This window comes from Ornithodoros turicata, chromosome 10 (genome assembly GCF_037126465.1).
Source record: "Ornithodoros turicata isolate Travis chromosome 10, ASM3712646v1, whole genome shotgun sequence".
Taxonomy (NCBI): Eukaryota; Metazoa; Arthropoda; class Arachnida; order Ixodida; family Argasidae; genus Ornithodoros; species Ornithodoros turicata.
The window spans coordinates 3,986,053-4,005,611 of NC_088210.1; the positions used below are offsets into that span (position 1 = coordinate 3,986,053).

The window sequence follows — 19,559 nt, forward strand, 5'->3', positions numbered from 1 at the left end:
TACGCACATCCCTGAGAACCTGGGAGTTATATGCACTATTGATGGTGGTACCACTGGGCAGAAAATCAACATGACCCAGGGGCGGATCTAGGATTTTTCTGAGGGGGGGGGGGGTCAGCTCTGGACAAGTGCCAGGTGCATGCTGGAATTGGTCCATCGAACCCTATGTTTAAGTCTGGAATTGAGGAAGGGTTCTGGACCCCTGGACCCCCCCTCAGATCCGCACCTGATATGAACAACGCCAGCCTTGTCCCAAAAAATGGTGGCCATGACCTTACCCGTAGATCGGGTGCTTCGTAACTTCTTGAGAGCTGGCGAGCCCAGATGCTTCCACTGTTTTGATACGCGTTTAGACCCAGGAGTGAAATGGTGCAGCCACGTTTCATCGCAGGTGGTGATTCGATGAAGGAACGGCTGCTCTTCAGTGTCGAAACGGTATCTTAGCTCTCGGGAGATTTCCAGTCTTCCCTGGCGGTCAAACACCGAGAGCCGACTCGGGACCCAACGGGCACTAACTTTGTGCTGTGATGTGTTGTATGTAGGTTGTAGTACAGCGTCAGAATACCGTAATTAGTGCTGTCATCTATATGTTATCAGTGTCAAGGTATGTACGTACTCTCTTTATTTGTTACATCTGAAATTTGCTTGTTGTATCTGCCCTTCCTGCTACGCATGCCGATTGGCAGCGCATGCAGTATGAATAAATAGAAAAATAAATAATAAACTTTCCGAAACTGGAGGTGTTCATGAGTGATAGTGTTCAACGTTCCCACAGAAAGGTCCGTCTTTCGAGCCAGTTCGAGACATCTTATCCGTCGGACCTTGAGGATCAGGCGCTCCACAAGCTGGATGTTCTCAGGGACTCTGACACTGGGCTCTGAGCCGCGCCGGCCGGGGTCGTCCTGCATTGATGTACGGCCGTCTCGGAACCTTTTGCTGCAGCTCAGTGTATCGTGGCCGTCTTCTATGAATTTCTGTTCGATGTGCGCGCTCACCTCGTTGTCGGCCATCTTGTCCAGAACGTGTCTTTTGTTTTGCACAAACTTTGGACCACCACTTGGTGAACGCGGAGGCCTGTCGCGTGTGAAAATGACGAAAAAGAAGAAGCGCGAGCCATTTGTACACTCAGGAGATAGAAAGTCCCGGTTTGACTTGAACACCCCTAGTATAGTTGTGCTCTCAATCGCTTATCTCGGAAAGTGTCAAAGAACTCCATCCATGGCATATCCGAATATCCGAAACAGTGCGTGGGCTCATCCATTTTTGTAGTTTTGGGACGTACCGAATTTCATGCATATTAGCCGCGGCTTATACACATTTTTTTTTCTCAAGGGCGCTCTGTGGCTTATCAATTGGTGAAGCTTATCTCATGATCATTTTTCCGTGGTATTTTTCCCATGAGCTGGTTTTAACGAAACGTCACCCGTCGATGCATGAAAAACACACGACAAGGGAACATTCCTCTCAACTGCATGTCCATCGCTGTACCAAGCTTCCAACGTATAACAAAACTACGGTATATTTTTTGGACGACTACATTTACTGAGGAATTATGGGGTAGGTGATCAAGATAAATTACATCACAATCTCATGATATAATGCAAACCAATGGAAATTTTTATCAACGTAACTTGGTTTTGCGCTCTTTTTTCTTTTTGTCGTGTTTCAGGAGGCATGAAAAATTTAAATATGAAAAAACGAAAAACATATGTGCATGATCCTTTCAGTATCACGCACTGTTATATCAGATTATATACAAGGCGTTTGATTTTAAGCGTTGCAGAATTTTTACAAAATGGCTATGAGAGTAGCATAGATGTGCACTCTTAGAAATGAACTTCATCGCATAGCACGGTCCTAGCCAAACGTAATCACGAATAATACCGCTATCTCTCCTGATTTGTTGAAAACGGGAGGCGTACGCCTTTTTTCTGACACTTATGCTGTTCATAATTGTCACAAAAAAGGTGTACGCCTCCCGTTTTCAACAAATCAGAACAGATAACGATATCATTCGAGATGATGGTTGGTTAGGAGCATGCTGTGCGGTGAAGTTCATTTTTAAGAGTGTGATTTTTTGCAAGAGATATACGACGAGATGGCTATCCTCTGAAAGGGAGTATGTAATTACAAGATTTCTAATTGCCTAAAATTCATTAAGTAACTGTTTAATTAGGGAATTCTGGGCAAAACCAAGATAGAATGGGAGCAACCATCATTCAAAGCCGCCCCACATATAAAAAAATCCTGAAGCTCGCCCATGCGTTAAAATATCACTCCTCCGATTTTGATGTGTAAATGAGCGGAAACCGAACAAGCGCGCAACGGAACGCGTCACCCTCGCGCGCAAACCCTTATTTGTGACGGAAGCGGTTTATATGCCCGGCTGACCGACACCTCCTTAAACATCTCCATCTCTCCGAATTAAGTAGCCCACCGACGCGTACTTCCTTGCGTTACCCGGTCACCGCGGTTTCGGTTTGCATATGAAAATTTTATGAGATATGATATTTAACGCACGTGCATTTTTCAAGATCTTTGTAAACACGAAATGGCTTAATTTCAGCGAGGCTGGCCTACACTCTAAAAACAGAACTTCACCTCATAGCACGTTGTGCGCCAGCCATTGACACTGTATGATAGGGTTATCGCTTCTGATTCGAAGAGAGAGGAGGGCGTACGCGCTCCTCTCTCTTCGGATCAGAAGTGATAACCCTACCATACGTGGCAATGGTTGGCGCACAACGTGCGATGGGGTACTTCGCCAATAATCCTGGCGGTTACCGTGGTACAGGGAGCTTCCCAATGAAGACTTCTGAGGGATGCTCACATGTTTTCTGTGGTGGGTAGTCCTCTTGGACTACTCAAATTCCAGAGCAAGAGGGTTAGCACGCCCCTCCCTCTGCTGTGCCACCTCTATCTCTCCCCTCCCTCTTTCACCCTCCCCCTCCTCCCTCCCCTGGGTGCACCGAGCCGCCAGTACAGAGCAGGCTGACCGCACCTTCTCCCTACATCACCCCCCCCCCCCCGCACAACGTGCTATGAGGGGATGTCCTGTTTTTAGAGTGTAACGCCTATCATTCTGCTATCTCGCTTTTGCCAGGAATTCCATAATTAAGCAGTTAATGCGTGACCTTTAGGCAATAGGTTATCTTGTACTCTTTTCTGGAGGATGTCTACCTCGCGGTAACGCTCAATTGCAAAAACGACATCAATGCTGCTCTCATAATTTGTTAATAAAAAGTTTGTAACGCTTAAAAACCCCGTATATCTCATATACGAGGTGTGGCTAATAAATAATGGGACTGGGCATCTGGTAGGAAGTGTACCTCGCGGGAGCGGGACACGCACGCGCAGTTCAGTGACCTTGAACCTTCCATGACGAGCCACGACAAGCCGCGTTTTGCTGGCACTCGTTGTCTATCTGCTGGAGTCCGTTGCAGGGAGGAGTACAGAGTCGTGTTGCCGGAATCATGGCAACTGTCAAAGTGAAGCAGCGGATAAACCTGAAATTTCTAGCGAAACTGAAGAAGTTTCAGAGCGAGTGCTTGAAGCTGCTGCAAGAGGTGCACGGTGATAATGGGATGTCACGTACGCGAGTGTTTGAGTGGCATAAACTGTTTGCCAAGGGACGGGAACACGTTGAAGATGATGAAAGACCGAGTCGTCCCGTCAGAGCAACAACAGAAGAAAACGCTGAGAAAATTAATGCAATTGTTCGCAACGATCGCCACTTGAGAACACCGATGATAGCAGAAATGGTGAATGATGACAAACAAACCGTACGACAAATTTTGCACAAACAGTTGAACATTCGCAAGGTCTGCACCAAACTCGTTCCCAGAAACCTCAATGCTCCAGCTCACAACGCTCTGTCGGTGAAGCAGTTTCTTGCCGAATAAAAGATCCCTGTGCTGGGCCACCTGCTTTACTCGCCGGATTTAGCTACGTGTGACTTTTTCTTGTTTCCGAAGGTGAAATCCTCGTTGAAGGGAACACGTTTGCAAACTGTGGACGACCTGAAGGCTAGAACGGCAACGCTACTGAAGGGGCTAGCACCTGATGACTTCCAGCTTTGTTTCCAACAACGGCAAAACAGTGCTGGACGTTGTATAGATAGGGTAGGGGAGCATGCTGAAGGGGACACCAATTGAGTTCGAATATTTTTGTAATAAATACACTTTTTCGCTCCAGTCCCGTTACTTAATAGCCACACCTCTTATTTTGGCATATTATGTCAACTGCATCCAAGAAAATAGGAACGCGCACATATGCAAAACATATCTTAGGAGACATAGCCAGCATCACAACGGAATTTGCGCTGCTCATACTTGTGTTTTGTTAATTTTATGCAGTATTGGATGACTGGGCTTGGTGCTGTTGTAACTGCGTCTATGGGCCTGGAAGTGCACCTTTCATGGCGTACATGAAGCAAAGCAATAATGTCGATGGTGTTCTCCTGATGAGCTTCGAACGCCCTCTGCGTCTTCAGAGCGGTCTTAAAGGACTTTTCTGCTGTTGCCTGGGACAGGTAAGATTCAAGATTGATATTTCAGTATCATCCAACCCGTTCCCCCATCCAACCAATTCATTGCCAATGTACTCAGTGAAGTGTTTAGCCAACAAAACGAGATTTAGAAAATGAAACCAATATTGCTTCCTATCAGTAGAAAAAAGGATACAAGTTATCTAAACTGCTAGTTCATCGCAGCTTTGGTTTCGGACCAATTGCATATTAAAATTCGGCCATTGATATTTTGATGCAAGGGCGTGCCTCATAATTTGTTAACAGGGGATGATTTTCAACGGAGATGAAGCCCCATTCTGCTCTTTCGCTTTTGCCTTAAATCTCCTAATTGGAGAGGTAATTAACGCATTTTATATAATTAATAATTCTGCAGTCACATTAGAGAGCATGTCCGTCGGGCCAAAACTCTACCACATAACGACATCTATTCTGGTCTCATGGCTTTCTTCTATAAAAATCTTGAAGGGATGAAGCGCCCTCTGTGATATGATGCGATATGCCGTCCCCCGGTAAGCCACAGACACATTTCTCAACGTTTGTGGCAAACATGTGATGCTGTTGTGTCGTATTATTAGAGTGAACATTGTTTCATGTGGTTTGTGTGGATGGCTCCGGCTCGATGAAATGTTGCTCCATCTGCATACTTCTTGTTGTATTGTTGTTGTGCACTTGTTGTTGCATCTTAGCCGCCCGGTTGTCCTTATTGCTGATACATATAAATGTCAATTTATAGAAAAGGCGATGCACGTAAAACAGTTTCATTAAACTTGCATCAGGGGTTGCGTGAAGAGTGAAGAGGTCAGTGGTTGTGTCCTTGTCCATCCCTTGCGCATCCACCACATTACTTGACCCATGCATAACTAGATGTAGGTCATAGTTATATCTAATGGGTTTCATGGTATCTGCTCACTAGACTTTTTCTGATTACTAGATTACTACGCGCTCCCATATATTTAGATATGTAAGTATGTATGATCCCTAGAACAATGCGTGCTTCCCAGTATGCAAAAGGTGTCCAGTCCACTGTTAAAACAGAACTTCACCACATAGCACGCTCCTAGCCAAAAAATCATCCCGAATGGACTTATGGAATGTAACTTATAGAAGGCATGCGCAGCCATGCCCACTGCACAGTGATTTCCGAGAAACACACACGACAAATGTATTTCAACTTTTAAGGTTGAAAGCAATCCTTTATACTGTGCATTTTCCACGACAGGCGTGTACACTAAGCCCAACTGCTTACTGCTGTGATATACTACGCGCGTGAGTTTTGGACATGCTCATCGTCATGGACAAGAAAGGAGAATAAAGTGTGGAATGATGAACGAAGGTAGATCAACTAAAAAGAGGTGAACTGATGAAGTAGTACAGAAGGATAAGATTTTGTGCACGCCGATTGACTCGTATTGCTCCACCCCTTTATGCTACTTAGATGGCTTAGCTCCGCCCGTATACACTCACTGGTCTATTCTAGTAGTACTGATCGCAGATTTGCTGGATCCGCCTCTCTTCATGCTAATTGGTCCAAGCACACTTCATAGGCTTCACCGTTTCACACTGATTGTTCTATTCCAAGTCTACCGACATCTGATTTTCTGACTCCGCCACCTTTGTGCTGATTAGCTCTGCCGTTTCAAGTTGATTGGTTCATTCTAAGCTTACTCAAACCCGATTGGCTAGCCTTCACATGGATTTAGCAGGCTACCACTCACAAGCTCGCAAATTGCTTCCCAGTCAACCACATCTGTCCTACGGATGTCCGGTTATTATCCCAGAACAAACTGCCTGAATCGATGTCCTAGAGATCTCCGTAGGATACCTAATGTCCCAAAATTATACAGTGAACTACGGACGTCGGATGGACAGAGGACGTCGTGTGGGCATCCGTGTCAGTAGACTTCGCAGTGAAATTCGATTAGAATTAGTGCTGAGACTTCAATAAGCATTAATCTAGTGTACCTGGCTCGCAAATTTGCTTTGTTGGTGCTCGTGATCCCAAAATGTAGTTCATTACCGCGACGCATTTTTGACTGGGGTAGGAGATCATGCACGAAATCGAGAGCAGCTCACGGCTGGCAACAGTGGGCAGGCGGCCGTGGCGGTTGGTTTTGACCAGTTTGCCCGTCGATGAGTGTGTCAGCTACACAAGTTGGTACTTGTGCACGCTTCAGTTAAAGTATCACTGAAGCGGCAACGTGTACAGGTAAGCTATGCAAAAACAGAACGGCGAGCAGACGCAGCTCATATTCATCTTCCACAACAGGTCAGGCAGCAGGGAGCCGGCCGCCATATTGCGGTCTCCAAGTTATCACAACAGCTGAGAACATCAGCTACGGATATGTCAAGCAACAAACGGTGTTCGCTCAAGCGGTAACATCGGTGATTGAGGTGGGTACTGGGTACACCTGTCCTGTCAGAGTGCCATATATTTCGGATAGCGAAGTGTTTTCAGGTAGTATTTCTGATTTGGATGCAGGTCGTACGGCTGGTTCAGAGGTGCATTTTGCGTTGTGACAAAGGTATCTGTGTAGGTCTAGAACGCCGCATGGAATTAACTGACGGTGACAAAATAAAGCTATGCTCAGTGTTGTGAAAGCTATAGCTAGGATGCTCCAGAAAAATCTGAAACCTGTTCTTTTGCAGTGAAGACTACGGGACTGTAGCACTCACAGATGTGCCGCTTTGAAGTTTCTTATTGTGTAATAAACGTTCTTTGTTCTGTATATGCTGTCTTTACTGTGTAACCACCACAAGTAAATAAAATAGAGAAATCGAATCAAATCATATAGTACCTGTAGAACCCAATAAAAACCTGCCACAGCGTCCACAGGATAACCACAGAACGGCCCCCTGCATGCCTCAAATTATCAAAAATGTGTCCTCTGTTCGTCGGCCAGGATGTCCTGTAGACCGGTTCGGGCGGTAACATTGAACAAACTATGTTAGTACAATTTCCATCCATGGGAAGTTTCCCGACGTCCTGAGGACGTCTGGTTATCCGAGGTCGTTACTCCATGGGACATCCTAAGGTTGTATATGGCTGACTGGGTTACTTGGCATTTTTAAGCCAGCTGGTTCGCCCGACGTGGCCCCACCCAATGGTGCTCGGGCCACATGAGAAATTCATTACAAATATCATCCATTTAATTTTTGGCGAGATTTTCCAAAACAGCCAATTATTGGTCGTTTCTGCTCATTTAAAAGCCCGGGCTGACTTATAGAAGGCATGCCCACCCGTGCCCACTGCACAGTGATTTCCGGGAAACACACGCGACAAATGTATTTCAAGTTTTAGGGTTGAAAGCAATCCTTTGTACTGTGCATTTTTCCATGACAGGCGTGTACACTGAGCCCAACTGCTTACTGCTGTGATATACTGCGCGCGTGAGTTTTGGACATGCTCATCGTCACGGACAAGAAAGGAGAATAAAGTGTGGAATGATGAACGAAGGAGTTGGATGCGTGATTTCAACGATACCACAAGCTACCTAATTTGGCAACGACTGCAAAACTTCCCTGCATACTGACTTTCTGGTGCGATTCTCCGGCACGCTTTCCGTTCACCGTCTATAATGTCGGGATTACCGCCACCGCCGTTTCTTCTACCAAAGCCGGGCAAGCCTACGATGACGTGGGCATCGTGGAAGAAGGCATTTGAGAATTACTGCCTCATAGTTCTAGCTAGAGAGGACCCATAGGTTGGCAGATCCACAAGAGCCTAATGGTCACTTCCACAGGTCTCTAGGGTTATAAACTGCCTCCCAACTGTTGCTTGTCTGCACTATGAAGATGCTGAATACGATGATGAAAGCACATGATCACTATCATCATAGTTGTTGAGGGCATCTTGTTCATTTTCATCACTGTCGTCTGACAGATTGCTGAAATCGTCAGTTTTCACTCTCTTGAGTATGTCCCAATATTGAAAATTCCACATGATGGGGAGAAAGAGTTTAAGAACCTGCGTTAGATTTACGAGAAACTACGCACCACGCTTCGCACTTGGCACCCAATAGAACAAATGATTTCAACATCTATGATCAAGCAAAACCCATAGTGTCTATGCAGTGCAGCTGATTTGTGCTAAAAGTTTGTATTCATAACATAATCAAGAAAACATGTGGTAGTGCTTTCCGGTAGAGTTTATGATCGTTTTTGACATAGATAGTATGCGTTTTCAAGTCACCATAAAAAATGTTTGGAGTATTTATAAATCATAGCGATCAAGAAAACCCATAGTGCTACGGTGTAGTGAAGCGATTTCATCGCCACCTCCAATGTTCGATGTATAAAAAAAAAGCTCATCCCGAGGTCAGAAGGAAGAAGCCTATGACCGCAAAAACTTTTTCCTTCCACGTAGTTCCTTCTGGGACATACTTGGAAGAGCCAGTGCTGGTGAGTTCAGCAATCCGTCAGACAATAGTGACCATGTGCTTTCGTCGTCATGTTGAGCATCATCATGGTGCGGTTCATTGTAACAGAAATGACGGCTTTGTAGTTACAATGTGCTGTAAGGCGCTTTTGGAGGGTGCAGTGATGTATGTCCTGCATCAGATGTCAAGCAAGGAAATTGACTTGATGGTGAAATATCTCATGCATTTATTACACCTCATTGATAATTTTGACGTTTCCTTGATCATATGCTTAATAAACATTGCAATTACTTTTAATCGGGAAGGCGCAATAATCGTCGCAATCGCAATCACAGTCGCAATAGCAAGTCTCAGAAGTCGCAATTTATGGGCAAATTGTCTAGCCTACATGTTGGGAACCAAATTATGAGCTGTCCTGAACCAATGGGCAAGCATCCTATGTGATATACCAGCCTATGAGTGGGCTTCTAGAGGAGTAACCAATGATTGGGATTAACCAATAAATAGATAGGGTCTATGAGTGGACTTAGAAGTAAGTGGAATTGACCAACTACTGTCTGCACTGTAGCAGCACACTGCGTGCTAATAAACAGGGGTGCTCTATCAGGAGGCTTAGAAATTTGTAAATGAGCGGCTCAGTGACATAAGTAGAATTGTGAACCAATTGGTAGCGGCAGTCTATTGGACTGTAAGGTAGCTTATGCCTTGTCACACGGGCAGCGCTAACCTTGGTTACGGTCCCATTTTCGACGCAATCACACGGAACCAAACGTAACATGGCCAACCAAACAAAAGTTACTACGTTAACTGCGGTTATGGAAAATCAAATTGGGTACCTCGGTTTTGAGAGGTAACCGAGACAAATGGCAGTGCGCCAAACATGTGTATCTGCTGAAACAAATTCACAAAAACGTGTCGCTTGGTCCCTCTCAGTGACTGAAGCCCCTATAAGGATATGGGAGGGCAATCTTACAGCATTCAGGTCAAACACACACCATGCTCGCATCAATATACGTTAATCCGTCTGTCTGTCAATCTGTGTGACAAGAACAAACAGTGGTTCACGATAACCGTGGCTTGGTCGGGTAACAGCGATTAAGCATAACATCAGTTAAGCCTTTATGTGACAAAGGTATTAGATATTCAGAAATGGGTGTAAGTGACCAGTCAGTGGCTTTATAGCTAGAAGGATGGACCAATAGGCAGTTATCCTATCAGCCCACAGCAGAACTTAGTAATTGAGAAATGTGTCGCTCTTTACGACGTAACTAGAAGTCAGGACCAACGAGCAGTTGGGGGGCCCATGAGGAGCTTCAAATCTAGAGATGAGTGTAAATGACCAATAAGACACTCTCTATCACATAGCTAGAATGATAGACCAATGGGCGCTTCGTGTCTACCAGCCTATGAGGGAGCTTAGAAATCTAGAGATGAGTGGAAGTGACCAATGCGAGGCTAGGTTGAATTATGAAGGAATAAGCAGCTGGTCTGAATGTCAGTTGCTGACCAGGGAATGCTCTAAACATGTAAAGGAAATCAGTTTCCCTAAGGTCATTGTGAAGCCCTGGGTTGCCATTGTGAGGCCCTGGTAAATGCATGTGAAGGCTAGTGGATCAGGACTTAGTAGGTCTGTAACGGACCAATCAGTATGAATGGACAGAGCCATCCAAACAATGTGACGAGGTGAATCTAAAACCATCTAGTCACCAATGAGTAGGCTTGGGATACACCAATGAGTATGAAGCGGTGAAGCCCAGCCAGCTAATTGGCATAAAGGGCACAGAAATACCAGCCAATCAGCGACCATTAGGCATAAAATGGACTGATCAGCTTGAAGAGGCAGAGCCACAATCGACCAACCAGCGCTCAGTAGGCTTAAATGGACCAAACAATAGAGCTACGGTCGACCAATCAGAGAGCTTAGAACTGGATTGTGTAATATTACAATTCGCTCGCCTTGGATTAGATTTGGATTGTAATCGACTAGATCAGGAACGTCGTTGAGCGCCCTGGTCCTATACTACTCATATGTATGTGCGTTCATACCCGTTCGAGCCTATTTTGTCACACCCACAAATGTGTAAAACAATGTACAGTTACGCTGGGAAATGTTCTGCCTTTTTTCTCATTACAAGACAGGTTACGAACAACAATGTATCTCTTCTAGGATTATTATACCTGTGCGGAAAATAGAATGGCCTTAGAATCTTTGGCTGTATACATGGACGTATTTATTGAAGTACACATTTACAAAGACTGCCATGCCGCAGGCCAGGGTTAGCGTTGTCTTGGCGACAACCGTTGTGTATAGGAAGGGTCGTCACCGCACTTTATGAGTGTGGCGCTTGTGTTCATACGGATACATAACAAGAATGGCCTTAGATGAACGGAGTACGTCCACCACATACCGTTCAAACAGGGAAATCTTTCACATTTTTTTATGACAGCGGTCTTTGGACGGTAGGGTACCCAGCACGCTTAATGAAAACTTTTCTTTTACTTATTGCACCACTGACCTCTTGTCCTATCTGGCCAATAGGGTATGCAACTCTGCAGCACCCGAGGTAACCTAACATCCCACGTTGACCGAAATAAGTATTAGAATTCAGCAACTATATTTTTTGGGACACATCATCACTTGTGTACAATGGTTCCCTTAGGCTTTCCTTTATTTTAGTACAGCATAATTGTCCATCCATTTGTTTTCGACACGTGGGACATGTGTATAAAATAGTAGCTGACCTATTCTTTTTCACACCTAAAGGGTCTCTGACCAGAAGCTGGAGAGCCTTTTCCGCAGTGGCTACCGATAGAATACACAAAAGCAACTTCACATACGAAAATGCATGCCTCAACACCTCGTAGTTTTCGTAAACTCGAATTTTGAACATCGGTGTTCACCCCGACACTGCTACATCTAGCGTCAAATCAAGAAAACGTACGCATATATAGAAAACCAATCTGGTCATCCCACACGTCAATCGCCCATGCAATCAGCACGCAGAATGCCGTCACGTGATCGAGCACTACAACAACAACTTTCAGCAAGGACCAACATTTTTACGCCGATATACTGTTGTACTGGGTCACAGTGTCTGGAAATAAAAAGTATGTATATACTTCGAAATCTGCGACTGTTTTATAACTGCGATAATCCAATTAGCGACTTCCGTGGATAGAGGAGCTGAAACCTGAAAACTACGAGGCTACGAGCTAGGACGACTTTCGGGATCCAGGGCGCTGTTTCACAGCGTTAGTGTAGTGTGTGTATTTCCAAGTTTTCTTTATTTATATCTTTTGGAATAACCGACCACTTTATCGAGGTACACAGACTTCATTTGACATGCGTCGGTTGTGTCGTCAAAGCGAGATTTCTCGGCGGGCATTCAGTTCTGTACGATACTGCGCGTTCAACCGCAGCGGCAGGTATGGTTGGCAGCGGATTTTGCCAATCGTATTTGAAGAATGCGGACTATGAGACGGACCACTCAGTTTGATTACATAGAACCTCCGCCTACAGCAGTCCGCAGTGCTTTCCTTGAATCTATCTTCCAAGACTGTTGCATCTGGACGTGACGAGGTTAGTGTCTTCTGTATAATTTATACAGTGATAACTCTCCTTGTGAGAATTTCGTTGTGGAATGCAGACGTTAGAAGACCATTTACGCAACAAAGAAAAATAAAGATTATAGGAAATTGAAGTTTACGCACTAAATCAAAAGATTACTGTACAATTCCGAGTGTTGTTCAGAATGCAGCCATGCTAATGCAGTAAGCAACATCCACAGTACGCAAAATGAAGCTATGTATTCAGCATCTAGGTGTAACATTTTAATTGTCACAGCAGTGCGCACCATGTAGTCCATGACTTCCTTGGACAAGATGTGGAACAAATGTTGGAAATACAAGGCAGGGATCAGGTACAAGTTTTCTTCTATTTGTTTCCTTATAATATGCCAGAATACTGCCCATAGTAAAGGGTTCTGGATTCTAAACCAACGCAGTTGAAATCCTAGTTTACCGCAAGCTGTACGTTTGTCTAATCTGGCAAACACCACAGAGGTCAACTACGATAAAATTTCAGTGCTCAAAGACAAAAAAGAAAGCCTGGTGTATGACAACCATGTCTACAGGGCAATGTGCTGGACCCTCGTTGCAAAGAGGCCCACCAGGGGTGCCCTACAATCCATCCATCCAGCCAGCCCCTCAGCTCCTTCAATACATGCAAAATACAGTAGACAAAGTGTTCACTTGGAAATCAGATATTACACAAAATTGCCTTGCAAATTCAGGATCTTTTAGCGCCCATCCCAAACACTTGTCATTACGGTATGAAATCCATCGTCTGTACCCACGTTACAAGGTTCCACTGCTACGGACCAACTACAGAAATCAGCAGAAACCGTTCCTTTTCCGAACAATTTTTTTCAGCTCGATGGAAATGGCCTTCCTGTGTCCAGTTTCCGAACAGAGTTACCAAACTTGTTAAAGTGTTATTAGAGACAGGCCACTCTGTTATGTATTTTTTGTGTGTGCGTGTGTGAAAATGTGCACAGCTCGGTGCAATTGTGTATTTTATTTATGTGGGTTGTGATTTACTGTATGCTCGTAGTGGTAATATCTCAGTTTCGCACACTGTATTGGTCTAGCACCTCACCAGGCCTGGTTGCTTTCATGCCTGATAGCCTCATTTAATTTTCTATGAAATGAGATCCTCATAAAATTATGTGGCTTTTTTAAAATAATGTTAGGGTGATGACTTCATGGAAGTGAAGGAACAGGAGAGGAATACATCTGGCAATGGTCATGACAGTTAGTGTTGTCCGTCAGGTACGGGACCAATTTGTTTTAGAAATGTGGTATACAGCGTGAAGTTGTTACTAACAAAAAGTTTTTTTGTTCCCTTAAAAGGAATCTACAGGTGGTGAGCACGCGTAAGGACTTGGCATATCTCAATACAACGTAGACCTGCCCGTTGCACATGAGATGTGTGGCTCTACTTACACACACAAGCTTCTGCAGGTTCGATGCATGTATATTTTGAAACATGAAAGACAAAGTGCTAAAAATATATCTGAGGTGAAAAATTGAGCAGATCATTGCAGTAATCCTGCCGATTTATTTCAGCAATTTTGGGGAATATATAGTGATGGCAAGATTACCTGTGTTGTACTGCCAGACCATCTGCTATTGGAGTTCCATGTCCTAGTTATTATATATAATAGCTGTTTGAGGCTATTACATATTTATTATGCAAGTTTTGTGCCTGGGGTTCCTGCAAATGTGCTGTTTGGTGGTCATACTGGACAGAGAGCTATGCCTTATAATAAACAGTGACTAATGTTCTCCTGCCTATAACCTATTCCTAGGGTACATCCGCACCCTTGGAAGTCACGGGAGAGGCGTGTTAGCGTAGCTCAATTGGTAAGGGTCCTGGATCAGTAATACAGAAGATGCGGGTTCAAGTCCTACTACTGGCTAACCTTTCCAGTGACTGCCTTCTTTCATCATTCATTTCTTAGGCAGCTTGATGCTTTGTATGTATTTGTTCTTTTCTATGTGTTCCAGTCTCGGAACTTCAACTGCCATGTTGAAAAGAACTGGAATATGTCTCTGCAATTTGGAACCCATCCCAACATCTTTAATCGACAAAGTGGAATTTGTACAGAACCGCACGGTTTGTTGCTCGTGATTATCATCCTTTTTTCAGCGTCGCAGCCATTAAAGCCAAACTCTTTCTTACTACTTTGATTACCAGATGAAAGGTATCAGGCCTGGCATTCTTTCATAAGTTATACTACAGTCACCCTCCTCCCCACCCCACTTACCGTCAGTCCCCGCACAAGTTACTTCCAAGCCTCGATGACCCGCACAAAGTACTTGTTCCACCTACACAAACAAAAAAAAATCCTCTACTCTCCGCACCAGCTGATGGTGTCAAGCTTGAATGACCTTTGTGCCCACATAGCATCAGAACAAAATGTATCGTCATTTATTTACAAGTGCTAGGATCATTTTCAGATCGAATGAATTCTTTTGGTGAGTGAATGAATTTTGTGTATTTTTGTGTACATCATTTTGGTATTTGTCTTTTTTGGATACAAACCTCCCCCTTTATGTAAATCCCTTCACAAGGGTCTTTAAAGTATACAAATGAAATGAAGAACTTCGTGATACTTTCATAGTTGGAGCATTTTTAATGCATATTTTAAAACAGTGGCTGCTAAAAGTGTCAGACACCGTTACAAAGGCTGCCGTCTGTATCAGGTGAATCATGATTTTTCCCAGAAGCCCAATAATGTATGACGCTGCATCACATATGCTATTTTAGAACAATCTCTGCAGACATATTATGAAGATATTATTTATTGTCAGTTTATTGTTTATTGAACTAAAAATACTAAATACAAGTTAGGGAATTATTATCTGAGTGCCACAATAAACTATATGAACCACATTTCATGTTACATCATCTTTGACTACAACATGCTATTTGAGCAACCCAAGATACAAAGCTTAGTTCCTCAAGGTCTACATCCTACTCGAACTGGGTGCGCCCTTTGCACACAAAAAGAAAGATTGAGAATGAAAAGACGGCTAGGAAGCAAGCGATCTGGGGTTTACATCATGCATGGAATTGATTGTTTTCGATAGTCAACTTGTGTAGTGAGCACTTCTGGAGGACTGAGAGCAGGAACCGGAGGTCACACACAGAGTAACCTGCATAGCAATCTGATTTACTTCCATATAACGATCATTAAAATACTTGCGGTGCTTAAACAGTACTATTTGGGTGCTATCAGACAGTAAGAGTTCGAACAACATTTACGACATATTGACTGTGTCCTGTGGTAGAATTGAGAACCCAATGTAATTCTTACCAGCGGAGCAGGCTGATGAGATGGTGCTTTGTGTCAGGGATCAGCACAGTGGTTTATCCAGAATCCCAAGCATGGAGGAGTGTTGAAAAAAGTTCGGTTGGAGGGGGTCATTATTATAGTTACATCATTACCGACATGTGTCTACAGCTGAAATTGCAAGGGCACCCCCTGTACTTCCACCTAGTATCTTGGGTATTTAAAGCAGGGTGTCGAACCGCAAACAATACGGGTTCGGTTCGGGTACGGGTTCGCGTTGCTTTGATTTCGTTCCGGTTCAGTTCCGGTTCGGCCATGCCAAAAATCGATGCGGTTCGCAAACCGGTTCTCAACCTCGAACCGGTTCACGAACCGTTCAACGCTTCTATTTTATATGTTCCTTAAAACTGCTTTTATCAGGAAATGCGTGGCTAATAGCGTACCGCTGTTGTCTGCATTGACGATTTTAGCGGCCAGGTACTCCCTTTAGCGAGAGAAAGGAGAAATGGATGAAGCGGTCGTATAGACCTGCTACTTTCTGTTCCTAAAATCTCTTTTTTCACACGCACAGTGCCAGTAAGATACACTTAAAGGAAGCCTAATGAGATGGACAGCGTTACATAGACGACGGTACTTGCCGGCAGACCGCATTTGCAGCGTGAATCGATCTGAAACCGTACGGAAGCGTGTCGAAAATAAGCCTGCCAGCCTTACTCTGTCCGAGCTCACAGCAGTGTACTAGTTAATCCACAACACAAAGGCAAAGGCAAGATAAAGGCAAAGGCAACAGGCGACACAACTGAACTACCAATAAGCAGAACTGCATTTACTTTTCAAACCACGACCAATCAAACAGGCACTGTTCTGCGTACGCTGCTTCTCCACTTCTCATGTTTCTAACTTGTTTAAGTTTTTACTGCTCACGTGTAAAGGGAAATGTTGGGAGCTTACTTAATCACATATTCGTCCTATAGAGCTAAATAACTGGCCTACTCCATTCCTGTTTCATTCGTCCGCTTGGCGCCTCGTCTCTGAAGAGTAGACGCCGCAGCGCGTGCGTGGGCGCTAGACACGGCGCTCACAAGGACAACTGCGCTTCAGCGTGTTAAAAAGACGCTGAGAGTATACTTACTATATGTCCCGTTGTCTGCTAGGTGGTAATTTCCGAAATTCATGACGTGGACGTGTGATGATGATACCAATGTGTCTTCGTTCTGGGATTGAGAGGAACTCTTATGCTGACTTCTTTATGTCCGAACCGTTTTGTTGCGAACCGGTTACCGCTATTATTTTTTACGGTTCTGCTCCGGTTCGGGTTCAACAGTGTCATGAAAATTTCGGTTCGGGTTTGGGTACGGTTCCGGCAAAATTAACGTTCGGGTTCGGGTTCGGTTCGACACCCTGATTTAAAGCATGTAGTTGTAACTATGGGAATAGCTTTGCGTATCCTGTTCACCGTGCAGACTGGTATAACGATACTCTAGTTTTTTTTCAAGTTTGTGCAACACCCATCTCACGAACTGTTGGTATGTATAGTGTATCTATTTCCTGTATGAGACACGCAAGCTTTGATTTGAACAAAGCTAAAGCTAGTAGGACGTCGAGTACTAATTCAGCTGCGCTCTTTCAGAATAAGTGACGAACAATAACGAAAAATTCAGAATAACTATGTTGTACTGAAACCAACCAGCATGATTGTGCATGAGACACGCTTCTTACTTGTGAATATGAGCGCTAGGATGCTGAAGGCTGATCTAACAGTCTGTCGTTGGAACTTCCTCTTCATGCTCAAGTCGATTCGCGGCTCAACATTTCAAGCACGAGCAAGACTTCCAAAATCTGCTGCACGTAGCAGGTGCCTCTCAGCTGCTGAAAGGTAACTGAAAAGCTGACTTAATTGTTGACTCCGCTGTGCTTCCACGTCCATAAAGAAAAAGCACCCAGCAATATGGAAGTTCTGGAAACCACCCGAACTTCCGGTGCGGACTTTCCACCAATAAACGTCGCGGGCGTTTGACGTCCTACACATTGGAAAACCACTGCATAATAGCTAGAGTTTTGCGCTGATCGCACGAGTTTAGAGCAGAAACCGAAACCGCTTTTCGGCTCCTTGGTTGGGGTAGTTGGCGGCTCCGCAGAGACGAAACGTTTCAGTTGTAACTTGCAGGCACCATGTAGGTTCGTTGTCCATACAAACAAAGACATTGACCAGGTTCTGGCCAGAGTGTCATAGGGAGCTGTAGCATTTGTTCATATCTTTGACTACATTTTTCCCACTAGAGTACCAGAGTTTCGCTGCCGAACCACCCAATTTCTATCCCGATTTCTCCAATTTTACACGGATATTGTAAAAACCACTGCAGCATGAGTGAGTGCAAAGAAATATGTTCCACCTTGAGGGTGTTTTCAGTCGAAGCAGTAACATTTTTGGATGTAAATGAATCGGCACGTCAAAAACGAAAGTGTCCGCCTCTATCAGACAGGGCTGTTCTCGAGTCATTTCGATCAGATACACTAAATAACGTTTCAGTAACTTTACCGCTAAGTAATGACTTTTACATCTACCCCTGTCTCCCCTCTTTAAAACATTACCGAGCTAACGTTTCACATCAGAAATATTTTCCATTGTTCAGTTCAATCAAAATACATAAAAAAAAAACGCTTGACTCTGAATCCGTAATACTGAAGAAAATGATGCCAATAAATATAGTTTTTGAAGATGCTCCGACCTCATTCATTTCTAGAACCCTCCAGAAAATGTTTTGCTGACAACAACGCCGGAATGCTCAGGAAAGTCACAATGGCATATTTTATCTCCCTACATTTTCCTCCGTGTTTGTGAAGGCACTTCGTGGTCGCTGACGTTTCTTTCATGTGCATAATGTCTGCGGATTCACTATTGATTACACCATTGCCGCGAACTACGTACGAGTTTGACTATGTATTGTACCTTTGAGTAGTTTGCTACACACAACGAATAGTCAGAATAGTATTGTGTAGATGCGCTATAAAGAACTAAGTGAAAGCCTTGCTGGTCAAAGCCAATCTTCTTAATAACAGAGCGCTCGCTCGGAAGTGAAGACCTCGAAGTACATGATCAATGAATTTTTGGAAAGTTTTAGTTGCGCTTCGCAGTCCGAATGGGGTCGTGATAGCTGTCTTCGGAATATCGAGCAGGTGTGCAGGAATTTCATTGCTTTGATCATGTCTATTTTTGAAAATAGCGAAGCTCCGTGAGGCTGTAAAATCCTGGACGTACATGTGTGGGAACAGATAGCGATGTTAGCGGAAGCCGATGCTCAGTGCCAAGGAACGGTGTCCATACGTGGCTACCTCGGACTTGGTACCATCTTGTAAGCCGTACTCAAGAGGTTGATTATGCTTGTCGACCGGGTTAGGTGGAATAATGCTGACATGAGCACCTGTCAGCACCTGTGTCGACGAGGAATCGGTGATCCGTACCCCGATATGCGATGTAAAACGAGTGGCTGTACATGTCCCCGACCACTCCAGTCTTTAGTAGTTGGGGTGGCATTTCCCGGCCAGGCGCATGGGTCTTGGCAGTTGCGAGCGGCGATCCCGGAAAGTTTCGTGGTATGTGCAGTAATCGTAACTTGCTGGGGACGGGGATCATATGGATCGACGGAATTGAGGACGACCACGTCGGCGGGACAAACGAGACCGGGAGGACGGGGAGTAACTCCGTTGTTGGTGGGAAATAGGTCCTTGGCCTCCAAAATCAGACACTGTGGTTCGCAGATGTTGAAGCGCGTTTGTGAGGGTCGCGATGAGGGGGTC

At 44.5% G+C, this 19,559-nt stretch overlaps 1 protein-coding gene across 2 annotated transcripts in view; it reads left to right on the forward strand.

Moving 5' to 3' along the window:
* Window positions 1-19,559, forward strand: part of LOC135369803 (uncharacterized) — a 51,606-nt gene that overhangs the window by 17,762 nt on the left and 14,285 nt on the right. For both annotated transcript variants that reach the window (XR_010415126.1, XM_064603335.1), the window contains exon 4: window positions 4,356-4,531. Coding sequence is in view for 1 of the 2 variants with exons in the window: in XM_064603335.1 (XP_064459405.1) it covers window positions 4,356-4,531 (176 nt within the window). In the remaining variant the exon portion in view is untranslated. The remainder of the gene's footprint in view (window positions 1-4,355; window positions 4,532-19,559) is intronic.